The sequence below is a fragment of the Otolemur garnettii genome, unplaced genomic scaffold (genome assembly GCF_000181295.1).
Source record: "Otolemur garnettii isolate 467f Iridium unplaced genomic scaffold, OtoGar3 scaffold00078, whole genome shotgun sequence".
Classification (NCBI taxonomy): domain Eukaryota; kingdom Metazoa; phylum Chordata; class Mammalia; order Primates; family Galagidae; genus Otolemur; species Otolemur garnettii.
Window position 1 is genome coordinate 7,246,307 of NW_003852473.1, and position 20,604 is coordinate 7,266,910.

A 20,604-nucleotide genomic window follows, 5' to 3' on the forward strand; every position below is an offset into this window, starting at 1 on the left:
GAGGAGGAGGAAGAGGGGAGAGTGCAAGGGATGGAAGTTCCCTGGAGTCTGGGCGGCTGTGCTGGCCAGAGTCAGGGTGGGTAAACAGAACCATGAAGGGCTACCAGGCCACCCAGAATAGAGCAGTCCAGACCCTCAGGATCTGCCTGGCTCATAAGTTACTGCGCAGAGCACCTTGTCAGTTCTTTTAGATGAAAAGTTAGAGCCTCAAAGGAAGGCCTGGCCTGCTCATTGCCAGGGAAGGTGGCGAGCTGAGGAGGATGGTGAGTGGGAACTCAGCAGGAATGGAGAGTTAGAGCAGGCTACAGGCATTCCTCTCTCCAGAGACCCCCATGGGACAGATCTGCTCCAGGGGGCCCGAGCAGTCCAAGTCACAAAGCATATGTATGTTCTTCATCATTTTACCCAGGGCTCCCTCCTCCTTTCCTGGGAGCAGCTGTATTTGTAATTAGTGGGTGAGATTAGGTCATTTGTCCAGGGGTCATTCTGTCCATACTTACACCCTGCCCCTCTCCTCCACCTGTCACTTTCCAATTGAAGACCGGTGCTGAAAAGAAGATTTATAAGAAAAGCCCCAAAGCTTTTGGGGGGAAAGACAATGGGAGCTCTTTTATGAGAGAAAAAGAAGAAAGGAAAGGTTTTGTATCATCATTCTAAAACTAGAAGACAATATATCCTAATTTTGGCATAACTACTCCAATGATATTTACCTCAAAAAAAGGGGGGGGCAGGGAGAGAATACCGAATACGTCTTCCTCAATCCTGAAATGAGGAGCAGAAAATTAGGACCACTGTTGATAAATCAGATTTTTTTTCTACTTTTCAAAATTGTAATTAAGATTGCAATAACCTCAGATTCTTTTATTAAGATTGCTTTTGCTCATTGTTTAAGTCTGTTTTTTGCAACATTTTACAATGTCATTCTTTAATGAAAAACATATTATAATTAAATTTCTCTAATGTTATCATTACATAGAATCCAGATGAATAGGATTACAGTAAACTATTAGGTCTTAAATTAAAAATTATTCATAATAAAAAACTTTGTTTGATTGCCTAAATATGACAAATGAAACAGAAATGAAAAACAATAGTACTATAGTTTTAAATTGCTAGGATCTTTTTTTTTTTTAATTGAATGGTAACTATGTACATTAATGCACTTCTGGGGTACAGTGTGGGGTCTTCACATGCAATCCGAACTACTTCCATCAAACTGGCCAACACAGCCTTCATGTCATTTTCTCAGTCATTGTTTCAAAACGTTCACATTCTACTCTTAGAAAGATTCACATGTACCCCTATAAGATAAACCTCAGAAGTGATCCCTCCAAATTGCTAGGATCTTAATTTTAACTAAAACCATGTTTGCATGTAAGCAACCATCTGGATGAAATGTTTAAATTCAAGAAATCTATTTTAAAAAGGAATCATTTTTGTTAACACAAAGTCAAACACTTGGAAATTTAAAAGCTTCTAGACTAATGCATACTACCCTATCTTGACCAAAAAAAAAAAAAATATGGGAAAAAAATTGAAGAAACTTCACGAAAGAGGAGGAAAAATCCACATTGGTAGGAGGGGCCATGGCGGTGGAGGCAGGTGCCACAGGAATGGGGGTCCCAAACTCCTGACACTTCAGTAACCTGGGGGAAATTATTTAACCCCAATAAGTAATCATTTCGTCAACTCATACAATAGGCATAAGGATAGCACCATGGTAAGATCATTCTGAGGATTCAGTTTGAAAAAAGTGGACCTTTTTTCCATATCCCTCAAGAATTTATGTTTATTGGATGACTGGTAAAAGGAGGAAGGGCATGAGGTGGGATCTCACCTAGTGTGCACGTTGTGAGGGTGTGTAACACGCCCCTGAGGGAGGGGCTCGTCAGGGCATGAGGTGGGATCTCACCTAGTGTGCACGTTGTAAGGGTGTATAACACGCCCCCTGAGGGAGGGGCTCGTCTACAAAGGGAAATTTACCCTGGAAGTAAGAACAACCTCAAAACGTGTACCCTCATAATTTATATTTATTGGGAACCTCAAAATGTGACCTTTACAGGCTGAATTGTGTTTGCCCCAAATTCATACATTAATGTCCTAACTGAGTACCTGAGAATGAGGCCCTATTTGGAAACAGGGTTGTAACAGATGTAATCAGTTCAGGCCTCAATCCACTGTAATTGGTGTCCTTATAAAGAAGAGAGCTTTTGAGCACACACACACACACACACACACACACACACACGGGGAGAAAGAAGTCATGTGGAGAGACACAGAGAACACAGCCATGTATAAGCCCCCAGAAAGAAGCAAGGCTCCCCCACCTTGATTTCAAGCTTATAGTCTCCAGAACTGTGAAACAAAAAATTTCTGTTGTTTAAGCCAAGCAATCTGTGGTCCTTTGTTCTGACAAACTAGCAGACTAACATGATGATCTAATCTGGAAGAATAGTTCTGCAAATGTAATGAAGGTGAGATCATACTGGCCTGGGGTGGGCCTGCGCATACAAGCTGACCACGGGAAGCCGCAGACACCCACAGCCACCCACACACGGGAGGAAGCTAGGTGACAAGAGGCAGAGAGAGGGTGATGGGACTCCAGGACACAGAACAGCCGGCCAGTCAGCAACAAGAGCCCGTGCTCCTTCAGGGCCTCCAGGCAGAGCCAGTCCTGTGGACCCCTGATTTTAAATTTCTCTTCTCCAAACTTTGAGAGGATAAGTCTTGTTTTTAGCCAGCTTGTGCTCATCTGCTACTGCGGCCCTAGGCAACTCACCTGGAAAGTGTCCCACGCTAAGTACTTAGTCCACTTAGAAAGGGCTGTGTGGAGATTTGTGGTTAGAAATTATGCTTCCACCTCTAGGCCAGAGTTTAAGATTATCAAACCCAGAATGAGCCTGTGTAATTGCTACTAGGATATTGATAACCGAGTGTGATTTTTGAATTTGGTCATGTCCTAAACTGCTGTGGGGATCGGAGGGAGAAGAGTTTTCATAGGAGAAATAGTAAGCCCAGGATACTATCAACAAAATACATAATAGTAAGTAATACAGAAGTCAGTTAAAGCAAGCATGGCACCCTACTAATCTCATGGGATGATCTGCATGCGGAAACAATACTGGTGGAAAAGTCACACCCGGACAAGGATGGGAGAAAACACTTTCTACAAAGAATTTACTGTGTAGCATAACTCTTAAATGTTTTCAACTTCAACCTCCCTTTCTATAAGAAAAAAGTATCTATACTCCAGAATAATTGAACTGGACAGCTATAATGGTCTTTTAATCATCTGCTTAGGGGGACTCTCCCTGCCTGTCAATAAACAATGGAACAATTGATGTCATTCTTTTAAAACTTTACAATCCTTTACCTCTACTTCATTTCAGAACTCCCACTTAAGCTGGTTAGCTTTTAAAAGATTTAGCTCTATCCTGTTGATGGCTACTAATTCAAATATGAAGCCAGATGTCTGGTTCAATCTAGTTACCTGTACATCTTTGAGCTGCATAAATGAACCACAAATTCTAATTATTTCAGTGTGCAGTGGTTTTTCTACTAGCAAATTTGCCACCAATTTCATTACCTATTTAATGAGGAATACCACAGAAACAGGACTGTTATTGTTGCTCTTATTTTTTGTTTTGTTTTAGTTCCTCATTCTAAAACAGTCCCCTGAAAGGAAACAGTTTATTTCTCACTGAAAAATTATTAACATTTGTGTACGATACTTTATACTTTGGTCCTCCATTTCTGCACCTGTTACTTGAGGATAAAGAGCTCACCAGTGTTAATTCTATCTCAATTTCCCTTAATATTACACATCAATTAAATAGAAACAATGGGACGGGAATAGCACCCCACTGCTTTTTCTGCCTGTGCACATGTTAACTTAAGTCATCTACCCATATTATTTTTAATACTAACCCTCAATGTTGTGTTAAACCCCATGGTTCTCACACACTCGAGGACGATGTTCCAGCAGTTCTACCATTTTGTGCCTGCATTTTAAATTGTCGCCTTTTAACTATGTGCAAATATTTCTTTATTTCTTTCATTTACCTTACAGTAACGAAATCAACATCTATTGTCCTCTCTCGTATTTTTCTTTTAAAAGAGAATACTGGATCTCTTTCTCTCATATTCTCCCTTTTAAAAGAGAAAATCTCCTTAAAATAATTATTCATGCTAAGCAACTTCAAATCTCCTATTCTCCAATAGACCAATTCCACTCTGTAAAGTCCGCACCACCCACAAAAGAATTTGGCAGAGTTGGTTATTGGGTCTACTCAGAGGCATTTTCTTAATTTACAGGCAATTCAAACATCTTGGCTCACTCCCAGTCCCGTATGTAACTCTTTCTCAGTCTCCACTTCATCTCCTTCTTTTCCCAACTGCATCATGCCATGGACTAATCCTTGGTGTCTTTTTTCTCTATTTTCATTCACTTCCTACTCTTACTCAACCTCAAGATTTTAAATCCTTCCCTTCTATATCAGCGTGACTCCCTCATTTACTTTCTCCCTCCCCTTTCTCCCTCCTCCTCTCTCCTGAACTTAATTCAGGTGTTGGTCAGGACCCCGGTTCCCTGATGTCTACCTTTGAATGCCTAAGGGTCACCTTGAATTTGACATGCCCCAAACTAAACTTATCATCTTTGCACTCTGCTTCTCCTCAAACCCTGCTACATCCCTCCTTTTCCGTCTTAATTTGTGGCAAATCTGTTCTTCTAGGTATTCAGATGAAAAGTCTAGGTATCTTCTTTGGCTCCTCTTTTTCACACAACAATAAATTCATCGAAAAATGTGATTTTTCAAAATACACAAAGAATCTACCATGCCCATTGTCACCAGCCTGGTCTGAGCCTGAACCACGCCCCGGTCCTGGTTGCTTCCTGTTGCTCTAATCATTTCTCCAAACTCGGATCAGCTGCTCGCAATATGCCCACCAGAATGGTTTGTAAAGAACAAAGTCAGATCATTAGGAACCTCCTTGTCCACCTCTCTGTCCCCCCTCCAGATATGTTGTACCTCCACCTGCTCCTTAACTATTCAAGGCAGCCTCCCACCTTAATGCCTTTGCACTAAGTCTTGGCTTCACGCTTTTCCCGGATATCCAGCTAATACCCTTCAGGTTTTTGTTTAAATGAGATGACCATGACCATCTTATTTTAAATTATCTTTTCTCTCTACACCAGCGCTCTTGATCCTCCTTGCATCCTCTGGTTATTTTTCACCTTTGTGCACATTTTTAATTTAGCTGTTTATTGTGTTACTCATTTACATGCTGTCTCTACATACTAGGATGTCTTCAGGAGGGTGGGCAAGGTTTTATGGCCCTCTTTTGTTCACTGATGTATCCCTTGAGCCAAGAGCATTCAATTGGCTCAAGTAAGCACCCAATAAATACTTGTCAAGTGGATAAATAAGTTAGAAATGTATAATCGAGAAGAAGGAATGAATATTCTGCAATGTAATCCCCTTTTAAAATCTTAATACATTGATGGTGATCCAAGTCATCATTAGTATGCATGTTCAATTAGGGAAAAAAATCAATCCCTGTTTGCGAAACGTAAACAACCAACCAAATAAACCTACAGAAAATTTGTGGAAAAGGCTCTTGAACAAATTCAGGATCACCTCAGGTAGACGCTTTTACCTCAAGGATGCAAAAGTAAAATACTTTTGAAAACTAGGGGAAAAAGCTCAAGGAACAAAGAATTGTACCAGAGATATCTATAAAGATTTGAATCTCTGCATAATAAAAATTGAGGTTAAGAAAAAATAGGTTAATAATGTCTCACAACCACATAAATAAAAGTTAATTCTATATTCATCTCAGAAGAGTTATGTAAATAAGAGTCAAAGTGCTAGAAAAATATAAGACTATATAACCCCAGAGTATCCAGAGACAATCAATTTGTTTGTGGACTCTCTGGGTCCCTTGTTCCTACTTTTGCTGTTTACTGCCTAATATTTGACCACTCCACGGTTTGTTAGCAACTCTCACAAGAGAGCAACCTAGAAAAACAGGGAACCTCAACAAGTAAAAGCTCCTCTTTGATAGCATCTGGGAGGAGCATGCCAGGATGCTGGTCTGAACACTGGGGAAGCAGGTGCGGCACTATTAAAGTCTTCACTAAAACAGGCATCAAGCATGTTTGGGGGAATTGGTTGCTATCAGTGGCTTGATTCAACTCAAGTAAAACGAGCATCGAGTTAGTCTAAAATGTGGTCAACTGATAGAATGAGAGAAACTCATGATATCTCTGAATGTGCAAAAGAAAGAACACAGAAAGAGAAAGAGTGGAGAGACCAAATTCTCTCCTACAGAAATCATCACAGAATGTAATTCAGCGTAATGGGACGCGTTCAACATAGGCAGAAACTAAGGCCAAACCTACCTCCATCACCTACGAGCCGCAGAAATGGGGTTAGAATACCCAACTTCTCAGAACCTACTTTCTTACTTGTAGAGATAGCAATATGCCATGCTCATAAAGTTGCTATGATGATTAAATGGATAAATTATGCAAAACATCTGTTATATAAAAGCAGACACCAGTCCTCCAGATCAAAATTCCAGTCTCTATCACAGTCTCTGCCTACTTGTTCACATGTCAGTAGTCATCTTGTTCTAAGAATTCATTCCTTTTTTTCTATTTTGTCAGGATGAAATCCTGAGAAATTATCTAGAGGGTAATTAACATCTGCTTAAAACTATCATGGGAAATATGAAAAGCTAGATTAAAATGTGCAACTGGGACCTGCTTTAAAATGTGAGGCAGCCTATTGATAAAAATGAATTCCCTCCTTCAAATGCAAAGGAAAATATTATAAAAAGCTCTATTTAAAAATCATAACACATTTCCTGGATAAGGGACAGACTTTTTGTTGTTGTTGTTGTTGTTGCAGTTTTTGGCCAGGGCCAGGTTTGAACCCGCCACCCCTGGTATATGGAGCCTGTGCCCTACTCCTTGAGCCACAGGCGCCATCCGACTTTCTCTTTTTTTATACAGACCAAAATAAAGAAAATTCTTTGTTCCTTATAAAGTTGCTTGATTGTGAGATCTATGGAAAGAGCGTTCTTCGTTTCATTCATTACTGATCCCCTTGAATAGTACATGGCTTATAATTGGCAATTAGGAGATAGTTCTGAATGAATACAGTACACACAGACTATAGTATGCTTGGCATAGACATGCAAATCCATCCTCTGCAGGTGATCGTACACACTTAAAAAAAGTAAATTAAATAATAGTAGGACAGAGCTTTATTAGCATCTAGATAAAAGGCAAAGCAACTATTCTCACAGTTCTGAATCATTATTTACAAACTCCTGGAATTCTGGGGAACTCAATAGTACATACAAAATGTACATTAGTGTGTACTTAAACAGGTATGAAATGACTAACAGTTTCTCAACCAGGATAATATGATTTCCTAAAATGGCCAACATAGACACTTTATGGTAGAAAAGAAAAAAAGTTGAAAGTTTGGGGAAAAAAATTCCTCTCCTTTATTTAAAAGCTAAGCTATAGTTTTTGTTTAAATTAAAAATACTATTAGTATACGGGCAGCGCCTGTGGCTCAAAGGAGTAGGGCACTGGCCCCATATGCTGGAGATGGTAGGTTCAAACCCAGTCATGGCTAAAAAAAAAAAAAAAATACTATTGATTTAAAAAATTCAATTTGATTTTTTATTATTTAGACTTTGGGATGATATACAAAAAGCTAATATATAAGCAAAACTTATTTAATAATAATAGGATATGTTAAATTCCCAAGCCAAAATAACATTTTAGAATGCTTAATTTATAACATATAAAAGCACAGTGGACTTGGATGGTAATCCAGGCAGTCTCAAGTGGATATCTACAGATGTTGGCCCCAAATTATGAGTAAGCGCAGAGTCTGAGAGGGCGAGCAGCACAGCCTTGTACCTCTCTGCCAACTCGCTTATAAAGTGGATGGGACAAGCAGTGCAAAGAACAAAAAGGATTTTTCTGAGAAATTCTTTTCCCTCTACAATTGTATAAGAAGAAAGGTCACTTTCTTATTTTTACATATGATGCTCTACCTACACATTCTTCAATAGCATCTTTATTATAATTTTGTGATCAACATCTTTGTGATAGGAGCTGAAAGCCATTTAGCTAATTACACATACTTGCAAGCTACACAGTAATAACTACTGCAGTACCTTACATTAGTGGAAGGCATGTAAATTACCGCAGTTATTCCCATTTGGGGAAAAACAAGAGACTTTTTCAAAGTTGTATAAAACATCTTTGTTACCTCCATACTCATCTTCTTATGTATATTATACTTTTAACCCAAATCATGGCATCAATAAAAAAAACAAGGTTAAATCTCATTCTATCAGTATTGTCTGAGAAATGAGAGGAAAACAAAACAAAACAAAACTCAATTTACTTCAAGTACTTCTGATTGATGATTAAGAATTTTGTCGCATGGAGTGTCTTCCTTGCAGCATAATCCTGGTAAATCAGAACAATTTAGACACCCCTTGCCAGGAGGTTACACAAGGATGCTGTAATGAAAACTGACTTAGTCCAGCCAGATCAGACGTGCATAGAGAGCGAATGTGCAGCACTAGAATATTAATATGACTTCTGTATGAAGATCAGAAATTCCACCACATTATGAAAAAGGTCAAAATAACACTTAGATGATTTACTGCCTTAGAAAATCATACTCTGCTATGAGTGATTTGCTGAATGTTACATAAAAGGGAAGTGTGGACAAGCTACATTCAGAGGCAAGCTTGCAGCTGTCAGTGTCTACATTTGCTCAATCTGGCTAGAAGATGATTTGAAGGTTGATTTAATTGTAGCTTCTGATTTATGCACTTCCCTATGTTTTAAATTGTTTAACATAAATATAAAATTGTTAAAGTAACTTTAAGACTGTAAATATTTAGTATAAAATCTGCAAAATCTCATTCTCTTAGGGAAGAGTCACTGAAAATGAATAGACTAGAAAAAAATCCTGTTGCTTAATAACGATACTTCCCCAATAGTTGTAGCGGATTCACCCTGATGATGAAAAATTCATAGGGTTTCCAAGAGGAGTCAAGAATAAACCAAAAAACTAAGTTTCTGACTGATGTGATCAATTTTATGAGAAACACAACTCTATCTGTAGGAAAGAGTTCAGAGATCGGGGTAACCAGTTGGTAAGACGGCCTTCTTTTGGTTCCTTTCGGGGATCCTAACAGCCTAAGTAACTTTTCCTCTCTATGCAACTCCAAGCAGAGATTCAACGTTTACCAGTTCCACTAGCACCAGAACGCTCGGCACCACCAATGAGTTTCGCCAATGTTATCCATACAGCTAGAGCTCTCCTTACCTGTCTCTCTACCCTAGACAGACTTCATTAAATTCCCAGTATCACCTAACCATTCACTTTCCAGCACCAGCAATTCATTCTTGGGGAGAGCATCTTATTCTTCCTCTGCAAGCTTTTTCCCCCATTTTTTATTTCCACTTTTATACATACCTCCTTTTCTACATATTTTCTTGCCGGGTTTTCTGGCACATTCCTTGGATATTCTTTTTACTGAAAAATGAATAGAAGACTAGAAAATAACATGGCGCTCCATCCCAGACCGCCGGACCATGCAACACGGCTATCTAACTGCGCACGCTCCGGGTTCGGAGCGCGGAAGGGCCCCACTGCGGCGCCTGCACATGCAATGAGGAAATGTTGATGCATCTTCTCAGAAGTCATTCGGTAGGAAACGGAAATTAGGGACCCATTTCTACCTAAATATACGTGCTGTGGGGGAAAGAAAATGAGTAAGCACAGGAAAAAATAAATAAAACAGATACACTGACACACACAAACAAAAGCAGCGGCGTGCACGCGTGTAAAGTATGTCTGCATGCCAACCGGGGAGCCATGCGCACTAGGTACACGGGGCATGTTGTTAGAGCTGAGAATAGTAAAGGAAATAGAAATTTATCTTCCTGTTTTTCCTGCAATAAACTCACCATCCTCAGTCGGGACATAGATATTTAAATATAGGCAGTCTTCACTCTGGTCTTGGACATACGATGAAACCACATCCAAGTTATTGGTGAACCACACCGGAAGCATGACTTCCGGCAGTCTGCCATCAATGATGTTCTGGGGACACACGGGAGCGAACTGAGTGGCGTTCCTGATCTCTGACCAGGGAGATGGCGGTTCTGGGGGCTGGAAACGATGTTCTCCTGTTGGTGGGGCTGCATACGGAACCCCAAGAAACTGAATAACAGGCCCCAAAATTTCATTATTGAGTTCCTTCTTAATTCCTCTTATCTTGCCGAAGTTGGTGGTCACCAGTGGGTCCACATCATCTAGTTTTTGTGATAGCACGTGGCCAGCCTGAAGCAAACATCCCAATACACAGACGGCCAGCGAGGCTCCCACGCTCGCGTGCGGCAGGTGCGCCCTCCCTGCCCGCCGCACTCGGTCTGGCCAAGTGTGTCTGGGCAGTGCCATGGTCCCACATCAGCTGTCTGGTTTTCTGGGTATGGGGAGGCCAGGGTATTTGTATCCACTTGAGAGAGACCGTGTAGCGGCAGTATGGCTCTGATTGCTCACGGGTGAGCTTGCTGAGAGACTCTCAGAGAGACCTTCACGCAACAACTTGCTCCCCTTGATTTCACAAGTACTGAAGCAGCGTCTTCAATCGTCACCATTTATTAGACCATATCCTATTGACCATTCTCTTTTCCATAGTAGCAATGTGGCAAGAGTGGCCATTGACTGTAGATTTCCCTCTTACAAATCAAATCCAGTAAGCTGTAGGTCTATCCTAGAGAAAATGAAAATAAATCATGAGTTGGAACAAGATAAAATAGAGTGATAACTAGGTGTTTTATAAGCCACAGAAATACATTCATAGTGGCTAGGTTTGGATAAGTTAAATACGGCCTTAGGAAAATCATGGCTTGATGTGAGACAACAAGTGAAATAACTGATAATTAGATTACTGTGAAACTTGTCTGCTGGCATCACATACATTTAAGTGAAAGGAGGCCCTAACAAAATATACAGTTTTAGAAACACGTCACAGTAAAGTATTTTATAAAACTGAATGTTCTGTGAGAAATCTTCCTTTATTACCCAATCACTTTTTTTGACTGTGGGATTAATCAACAAATATTCTCAAAATTAAAGGCCAATAGCAGAAAATGTTTTTTAAAAATTGATAATGAATTAGTGAAATAGAAACAAACTCAGGACGAATAACTGTGTATATTAAAAAGATATAAACAAAAAGGTGGTGGTTCCCAATCCCGTGCTTATCAAAAAAACCCAAAGGTAACATCAGAGCATAGAAGGCAATAAATGACTTTCCTGAACTATTACAAGTTCAGATATGATAATTAAGTGCAACTACCTCATGAGGCCAACTTCCTTGTTATCTCTCAAAACCGTATACAAAATATAGGTTATAGGCCTGATATCTTAAATTAAGATTCAATAATTTTAAAGAGAAAGCAGCATTAGACACTACTTGAAAAAGATACAGAAGCTGGAAACATTTTTTGAAGACTTAGTTATTTTATCATCTAGCTATATAATTTAGATATTAATAAATTCCCAAAATGAAATTAAATTTCTGAGTCAAAGTCAATGTCAATATATTTTAAATTACAAATTTTGTTTTCACTGTTAGAGATCAAAGGAAGAATATGAAAAGAATGTGGTAGTTAATCATGGCATTTTGCATATTAAGCGTAATCAAATACCTAACGCTGTTTATCCAGTACAACTTAAAATGCATCAGAATAAAATGTAACATTCAGTGCAATACAATTCACAGTGTAATCTTTCATTAACGGCCAGATAGCATACAGGTCAGAAAATCTGTGTTTTCTTCTTCAAGAAACCTTTTTAAGTGCTTACTTTGAAAATAACAGTGTTGATTGGTATTAGAGATGGTTCTATCTTGTCATATTACTGAAGATTCCTGGAGAAGTGCTAGTCTGGCAGTGAGATGCCCAGACTTTGTGTTATTTCAAAGGAGATTATAAAAACTACATAGGGCAGCACAAGATTTGGGTCTGGCCTGGTGTTCCTTTAGCTCTGAACAATCTATCATAGAAGGCAATAAGGAGATAAGTGACTTTCCTGAAGAATATTTTAGTCCGTGTTAATTCACATGCTTTTGCTTTTAAAGCACATTAACACACAAAAGATAGGCTTAGACTCATCCTGTTCCTGTTTCAGAACTTCAGTATTTTTGGAAGATTTAACTACAGAAACCAATTTCTATAAAGAATATTTGAGGCTGCTTCTTATGCAGAATGATGGTGGCCCACAGCATGACTAAATCTTTGCTAGTTACCTTTTTGTGTTAAAAAAGCAACATTTTGACAGCTAAAATAGAGAACATGTAGTGAGGCCTTAAAAGTCTCTACCATCCACAAGGCTGAAACAACAAGCACCACATGTACCCGATACCAAGTTGAAACTAGGAGATTAATAACCACAGACCCACATGAAAGAAAACCTCAATTAAGTTTCAGAAGGGGTGAAGGAGGAAGGGGATTCAGTAGGTTCCTACCCAGTGGGTACTATGGATGGGTACGGGGCACAGTCCCTGGGTGCAGGATACCGCTATAGCCTGGACTTTAAGCTTTCCTGTGTGAACTGTATAACCTAATAAATTATTTCCTCACGTTAATCTGAAATTTTAAAAAAGGCTCCGTCATCAGTTTTTAATTCAGCCTAAGTTCCAAGTACTATACAGCCGTTTCCAAAAGTTCTTCTTTATACAACTGGTATCTCATTAATAATAACAAAAACAATGATACTTGTTTGTTATTAACAATATAACACTTCTTTTTGTACTCATAGATTCTTAATTGCATGAACAAGAAAATTGCTCCTGTTTTTCACTGATGTGCTCCTTTAACACAAATTGCAGAGGACTGGAATTCTGCATGCCACAATGAATTTTCAAATTTCAGTCACATTTAGCTCTTAAGGTTACAAAAATATCTCATTTTACATGTATGTATGTATAAAGAGAACTGTTGTACTGACCCAAAGTTTTTTTAGAAGTTACTGTTATAATAACATTTATTCATGACTGACAACTAAACTGAGAAGCAGCTAAGGAGACAACAACCAAAGCAAATAGACAATCTACACAATGGGTAAGGATATTTGCATATTTTGAATAGGACAAAAAGCTTGATAACTAAAATCTACAGAGAACTCAAATTAATCAACATGTTAAGAGCCAATAATCCCTTAGATCACTGGGTAAGAGAGATGAATAGAAGCTTCTCTAAAGAAGACAGACAAGGGGTGGTGCCTGTGGCTCAGTGAGTAGGGCGCCAGCCCCATACACCGAGGGTGGTGGGTTCAAACCCAGCCCCAGCCAAACTGCAACAAAAAATAGCCGGGCGTTGTGGCAGGTGCCTGTAGTTCCAGCTACTCAGGAGGCTGAGGCAAGAGAATTGCCCAAGCCCAAGAGCTGGAGGTTGCTGCAATCTGTGACACCATACACCATGGCACTCTACTGAGGGCAACAAAGTGAGACTCTGTCTCTTAACAACAACAACAAAAAAAAAAAGACACATGAATGGCTAAGAAACATGAAAAAATGCTCATTGTCCCTAATTATTAGAGAAATGCAAATCAAAACCACCCTGAGATACCACCTAAGCACAGTGAGAATGGCCCACATCACAAAATCTCAAAATTGCAGATGGTGGTATGAATGTGGACAGAAGGGAACATTTTCCACACTGCTGATAGGACTGCAAACTAATACAACCTTTTTGGAAGGAAGTATGGAGAACCCTCAAAGAACTCAAACTAGACCTCCCATTTGATCCTGTACCACAGGGACACTTGCACTAGACTGTTTACTGCAGTTCAATTTACAATAGCCAAAATGTAGAAACAGCCTAAATGCCCACCAACCCAGGAATAGATTAACAAGGTGTGGTATGTGTATGGAATATTATTCAACCATCAAGAAAGATAGAGACTTTACATTTTTTGTATTAACCTGGATGGAAGTGGAACACATTATTCTTAGTAAAGCATCACAAGAATGGAGAAGCATGAATCCTATGTATTCAATTTTATATGAGGACAATTAATGACCTAGTAGACAGTGGGGGGGGGAGAGGAGAGCAGAGAAAGGGAAGAGAGAGGGAGGGAAGGGGGGTCACGGTGTGTGACACACCTTTTGGGAGTAGGATACGATTATAAGAAGGTCTTTATCTAACAAATGCAATCAATGTAACATAGTTCTTTGTACCCTCAATGAATCCCCAACAATTAAAAAAAAAAATAAAGAGTGAATAGCACATAAAAACTTGAAATGAAAAAAACAATGGCTTAGTTAAATTACTAAAACGTAAAATATGTATATGCCTAAAGATAGAGTCTCAAATTTCTGGCTGTTTATTGGTGCTTCCTTAGTGTATAGCATACCCTTAGTTTTCATGCAGTTACATCTCATTTACAACAATGCAGTACAATGGGTGTAATAGTTGCCCCATTTTTACTCATAAAGAACTGATACTCAAAGTGGCTAAGTACACTGGCTGAAGTCTCTCAACTACACAGTAATAGAACCAGGAGCTGGTTGGCATCTGATGAAGGCCATCTCATTTTCTGGATCACTGCACATGATACAGCCCCCCCAATTCACAATTATCAATTTTTTTAAAAAATGATTTATTCCAAATTGAACTGAAAAAGCGTTTTATGTTTCTTCAGCAGACCACATCTAAGTAAATACTTTGACAATTTCATTGAAGAAGAAAAATAAAAGTGACCTACTTCCAGAGTGTCCAACCTGTAGCCCATGGCCACGTGCAAATTACGAGGTCCATTTTGTTTATCTTGGGTGTTGGATATCGAGAAGATTATTCACATGAACCTTTTTGTTGCTCACCAGATTCCCTTAGTGTCTGTGTTTTTAATGTGTGGTCCAAAACAACTCTTGTTCTTCCGATGAGTAGTAGAGGAAAAAAAAAACAAAGGTTGGACACCTATTCTCATTGGAAGTTTAGATTGTATTTGCTACTTCTAAAATATCTTTTTTACTCTATTGAGTGAAGTGATCAGCTATTTATATGTGATTACACAGCTCATGTGAAACAATTATTTGTGTAATGATTTTTAATAACTAAAACAATCCTACATTTATGATAGTCTAAATATCTATTAATAGATACTGATAAATAAATCATGATATATTCACAAATTGAAATTCCGTATTGCAGCAAATATAAGAAAACTAGACCTAAAACATCAACATAGATAAATCTCAAAATTTCTGAGCAAAACAAGTTTCAGAAGAATAGGTACAATAAATAATCTTTAAATAAAGCTTAAAGTATGCCAAACAATATTGCATATTCACAGACACATAAATGCAGAATAATAGGATGTCATGTCTTGGTAAGGAAGTAAGAAAATAAAGTTAATTCCAACAATTAATTAATTAATTGAAGCTCAGGACTGATAACCTGTAGTTTAGGCATTAAAAGGCTAGCAATTAACTACAGCAAGTTTGAAAAAAATCTTAGTATTTGACAGTGTTTGGTGATAAACACACACACATTTTTATTATGGGATTCTCTGTATTTTTCTGTATGCTTGAAATACCTTAAAATAAATACATTATAATAAGGGGTTAGAGAACTCTTACTCAGCAGACCAGGCAGTTTTAATCCACACAGGACCAGCCTCACCTGACTTTCAGAAAGTGAGGATACCAGCTCATAAGTTCCTCTATTATTCTTCCCTTAAATAGAAGCATGTACATCTCACAGAAAAAATAATAATAAAAAAGTTTAAAAGGGCTTCATAAATGGTAATATATTATCTCACTTCCAACAGTTCTTCATAATAGCTATCCCTCAACTAGTTTGTTCCTGAGTGACCCGGGAAAAAAGTAGAGAGAACTGTCTGGAACGTTAGATAATGAGAGTGGGTGGCCACATTCATGCACTCTTTCAATCACTCCACAAACATTTACAGGGTATTTGCAACGTGCAAATTATTTACTAAATGGTATGGAGAATTTAAAGACAAACATAATCTACTCATTTCTCTCAAGTATCTTATAATATTGAAAAGGAATAAGTAACATAAAAAGTGGCTCTTGGCTCAGTGCCCATGGCACAGTGGTTAGGGTGCTGGCCACATACACGGAGGCTGGCAGATTGAACCTGGCTCGGGCCAGCTAAACAACAATGACAACTACAACAAAAAATAACCAGGCATTGTAGTGGGTGCCTCTAGTGCCAGCTACTTGGGAGACTGAGACAGGAGAATCACTTAAGCCCCAGAGTTTGAGGTTGCTGTGAGCTGTAAGCTGTGACATCACCGCACTCTCACTCTACCAAGGGTGATAAAGTGAGACTATGGAGACCAGCCTAAAGAAAGTGAGAACATTGCTCAATAAATGCAAGACAGAGGTGGGAGTGGGACCCCGCATAAAGTTTCTGACTTCCATCTTTGCACAGCCTCTTTATGTCTTTTAAATATTTAAATAAATATTACCTATTTATTCTTTTGCTTTGGATTTATTGTTTGTTTTTAGTGTTGATCCCAACTCCTCCTGACTGAATTTCATATTTGAGGGCTAGGATTTTGCATGTATTTTTAAAACAATATCTTTATATCCATCATAAAATCTGCATGGAAATCCTTTACATAGTGCAAACCTGGGCATATCTCAGTTGGTCTGGACTGACTGCATGCTTACCTCCAGAACTGCCTGGAGCTTGGTGGTGACCCTTAGCCAATCCTACAAAACATGCAGTAGATCCTTGTTGCTTTATAAAGTTACCAAGAACACTAAGTGAGGGAACACAGATCCAGCATTCCTAGAAAAATACACATACATATGTGCATATATATACACATATCTAACATAGATTATAATTTTAAACCCTTAAAACAACTCATCCTAGTAGATTTTATTTTCTCTCTTCTACAAAAGAAAACCTAAGGTTCTGAAGTGGTAAGTGCCTAAGGCCACTGCAATAACAGGTGCCAGAGTTAGAAATACAAACCCCTCCAACTGGTCCCTGGCCTGGATCTTCTTACACTGCTCTGCCGCCTCCACCACCTCCGCCCTAAGTCCATAGACTTGGAACAAGAAGGCAGAGGGATGTTCTGTTCAACATCAATGGAGAACATGTTCATAGGGTGACTCAGTGTTTTTACTGCATTGCTTATATCTATAGAATGACTGTGACAGTGCCATACATATTGATTTTAGGATTATAAATAAATATCAGTGAATAGGCAAAGTTGCAAATACAGAAATCAAGAATAATAAATATTTCTTGCATTAACTAAAGACAAATAATGTTTTGTACCTACAGCTCAATGAGTTGTTTTGAAGTCAGACCACACCACCATGTCAACCATGCTTATAACAATCAAATATAATGAATTAAGTAATAATAACAACAAATTTAATAATTCAATTTAATAATAACTGGTTTCCATGGAATATGGAGGTTTTCAACAGCCAAGACTGGCCCTGTTGGAGGGATGTGCCTGTGTAACTGACTCACTCTAAGAGAACCTGACCAGCACCAGATTTGAGCTTCCTATGCCAAGATGTTCCATACACACACTCGTGGTGGTTTAAAGCCTGGGGACTGACGATGTCCTGTGTGACCCAGCAGCAGTAGGGCAGAGAAGCTTGAGCATTGGGAGGACAGAGTCTGAGATTTTAGGCTCCGGTTAATGTGAAACCTTCTCCTGCTGTTGCTATGCCGAGTTCTTTGCCTGTGAAAAAGCTGTCCAATGAGTATTTCTGAGATCTTTCAGCAACTGAATATTTAAAGTAACTAATATGTAATTAACTCACATAATAAGTACTTAAAAATGGGATGAATAGCAAATGAATGCAATTGTACAAAATGATGTTAGGCTTTAAAAGAAAAGTTCAGTCTACCTCCAGCTAGTGGGTTAGAAAAAAGTTCCTAAATCAAGAGGAACTAGGAATGGGCTTAGAGGAATAAATATGATTAGAAAAAACACTGATGATCACAGAGGGAATCCTGGACAAGGCATGTTCTAGGGGCAGTAAAAAGAATGTGCAGTGGCTATTGTGATGCTCACCCTCCCAGTGGTAGCTCATGACAAAGGCTTGGGCTCCTTCCTCAGTGAGAACAGCTCTGAGGGCCACTGTGGCTCCCCAGGGAAATGGGCAGAGGCAGGAGGAGATAGGATCCTCTCACCTCTTTACAAGTGTGCTTCCCAATGGGCTCCCTAACAAACTTCTTGCAGACAAACCTCTGCTGTCCCCCCTCCCCCACCCCCCAAGTTCCCAAAGCCTGCCTTGTGACAGAAAGGACAGAAAGAGGATTGTCTGAAAAGGATTCAGTCTCATTTGGCCAGAATACGGAGCAAATGAAGATGAACATTAGATAAGACTGAAAAGGCAGGCTAGAGTCACATCAAGCAAGACCTTCATTAAGAGACTAAAAAGCTTCGATTTTATTCACCAGATGATGAAAAGGCATTAAACATCCCTAGCAGGGGAAAAGTATTTTCAAATTGAGTCACAAGAAAATTAAACTGGCAATGTCATGGAGCAGCAATCTCTAAAGCAGCAGCAGCATCATGAGATGATCAGACACAATGAGAGAACTAAATAGTTGAACTTCTATTTATCAAAATATTTTACATAAAACCAAAAGAGAAATTAAGCATTCCCAATATACAGGTATGAGTCCACACCAGCGTCTTCACATTATTATGTCATATGCTTGCACGTGAGGTGTTACTGGGAAGGTCGATTGTTCTAGAACACGTTACATTTTCCAGCAGTATCGTTGTCAATGCTCATTTTCAATGTATAGCACTGTGCCACAGTTTGTATCACTGGACAAACAGATTTATATATTTTTTATCTAGTTGTAATTAAAGTAACCATTATAAAATGGACTATTGGTTAAGCTTTTTTCCCCACAAAATATGTGTAGATGAAAGGAAATACAAGAAATACAATCGTAAGTAAAGACAATAAAAGGACACAAATGACACTTTTCAAAATTTTAGTACTAGTTCCTCTTCAGCTATAAGATTAAAAACAAAGACTATCTAATCAGGTATAATAACAAGTCAGACAAAAATATTTGAAAACAGCCAGCTGGGCACAGTGGCTCACCCCTCTAATCCTAACATTCTGGGAGGCCAAGATGGGTGGGTGGGATTGGGGAGAAGGAAAAACTCAAGAGAACAACAGGAGGGAAAGAGAAAGGCTCTGCTCAGCTTGCGGGGTTAGTTACAGGCAGGATCTGCAGCGCCTTCTACAGCACTGAAACTTACCCAGCATTCACCAGTAACAGATGTCAGGCTGAGGGTAAGAAAGGCGAGGGTGGTTGAAGTGCAAGGAGTAAAATTAACAAGAAATGGTATTTCTACTGCTGAATAGATGAACTGAATCTGAGTATGGAGTTACACAGTGTCAGAAAGGAGCAAGATGGAAGAAAACAAGAATGAATTTGAAAACAAGGACAAAAAGGGTCTATTCTGAGATGGGAATAGGGATGTTCAAGACTCTGACCATACAGAAATTCAAGGGATGCTGGGCCCATGCTATGGCCTAATGGACATATAGCTCTGGAAAATTAATGTTGTGACGCGGGCCTTCTGCCATGAGCACCATCAAGTGATGCCTGGACTCATGGTGAGCACCAAGTGAGTTTGTGCGGGGTTAAAAGCGCAGCTGATTGCATGACCTCCTTTAATTGTCTCTATACACCACCAAGGTGGAGCTCTCATCCTCTCCTTGTAACACATAGTTAAATGGAAGTTACAGCAACATTCTTCAGTGAAACAAGAGCACAGTTTACAGATGCTGCAAATCAAAGGAGATGAGGCAAAACCTGCCTCCTTCTCACTTCTGCCCAGAGCCTCTGGGGAGAAAGGGTGGCAGATTTTTTAAGAGTGTCCTAGAGTTATGTGCTATTCTCCCTTTTTCTGCAGAAACAGAAGGAGTTCTCTTTGTTCCCTTTCCCCTGGGGATAATTCCACTCTAAATGTAAGAAAATAACAGAATGTTTTTTTTTTTTTAAAGGCAAACTAAAACTTGACAATAATAGGAGAAAAAACTTTACCAACAAAACATTTTACATAGTAACAAGGAATAAAACATGAGTCCATGGCAGAGATTACACCTGCTAGCAAACTGTCTTTGTGAATAAATAATACTAATGGAAGGCAAGACGGAGCATTAGGAGCCACGCTCGGTGAATTAGCCAACCTGCCCATCAAGATCTTCTTTCCTGGAGAATGCTCTCCCCATTGGTGCTTTCACAGAGGGATGCCAGCTCACGGCCACAAAGGCCTGATTCTAAGGTCAGTAGGTACTGTTTTTTTAATGATTAATCCAGCCTTCCTTCATCTCTCAAAACACTTAGTACCTTTCTTTTAAGTGAACCCATAGCACTTATTTTTCATGGTGATTTGGTTTTTTTTTGTTTTTTTTTTTGAGACGGAGCCTCAAGCTATCCTCCTGGGTAGAGTGCCATGGCATCACGCTCACAGCAACCTCCAACTCCTGGGCTCAAGCGAGTCTCCTGCCTCA

General features: G+C 39.1%; 1 protein-coding gene across 6 annotated transcripts in view; it reads right to left on the reverse strand.

Moving 5' to 3' along the window:
* Window positions 1-20,604, reverse strand: part of NLGN1 (neuroligin 1) — a 947,633-nt gene that overhangs the window by 753,830 nt on the left and 173,199 nt on the right. For 2 of the 6 annotated variants that reach the window (XM_012807907.1, XM_003794286.2), the window contains exon 2: window positions 10,016-10,824. In XM_012807907.1, coding sequence (XP_012663361.1) covers window positions 10,016-10,508 — 493 coding nt within the window. In that variant the 5' untranslated portion in view covers window positions 10,509-10,824. Of the gene's footprint in view, window positions 1-9,521; window positions 9,582-10,015; window positions 10,825-20,604 lie in introns of those variants that run through there. The other 4 variants (XM_012807910.1, XM_012807909.1, XM_003794287.2 and 1 more) reach the window with 3 other exon arrangements.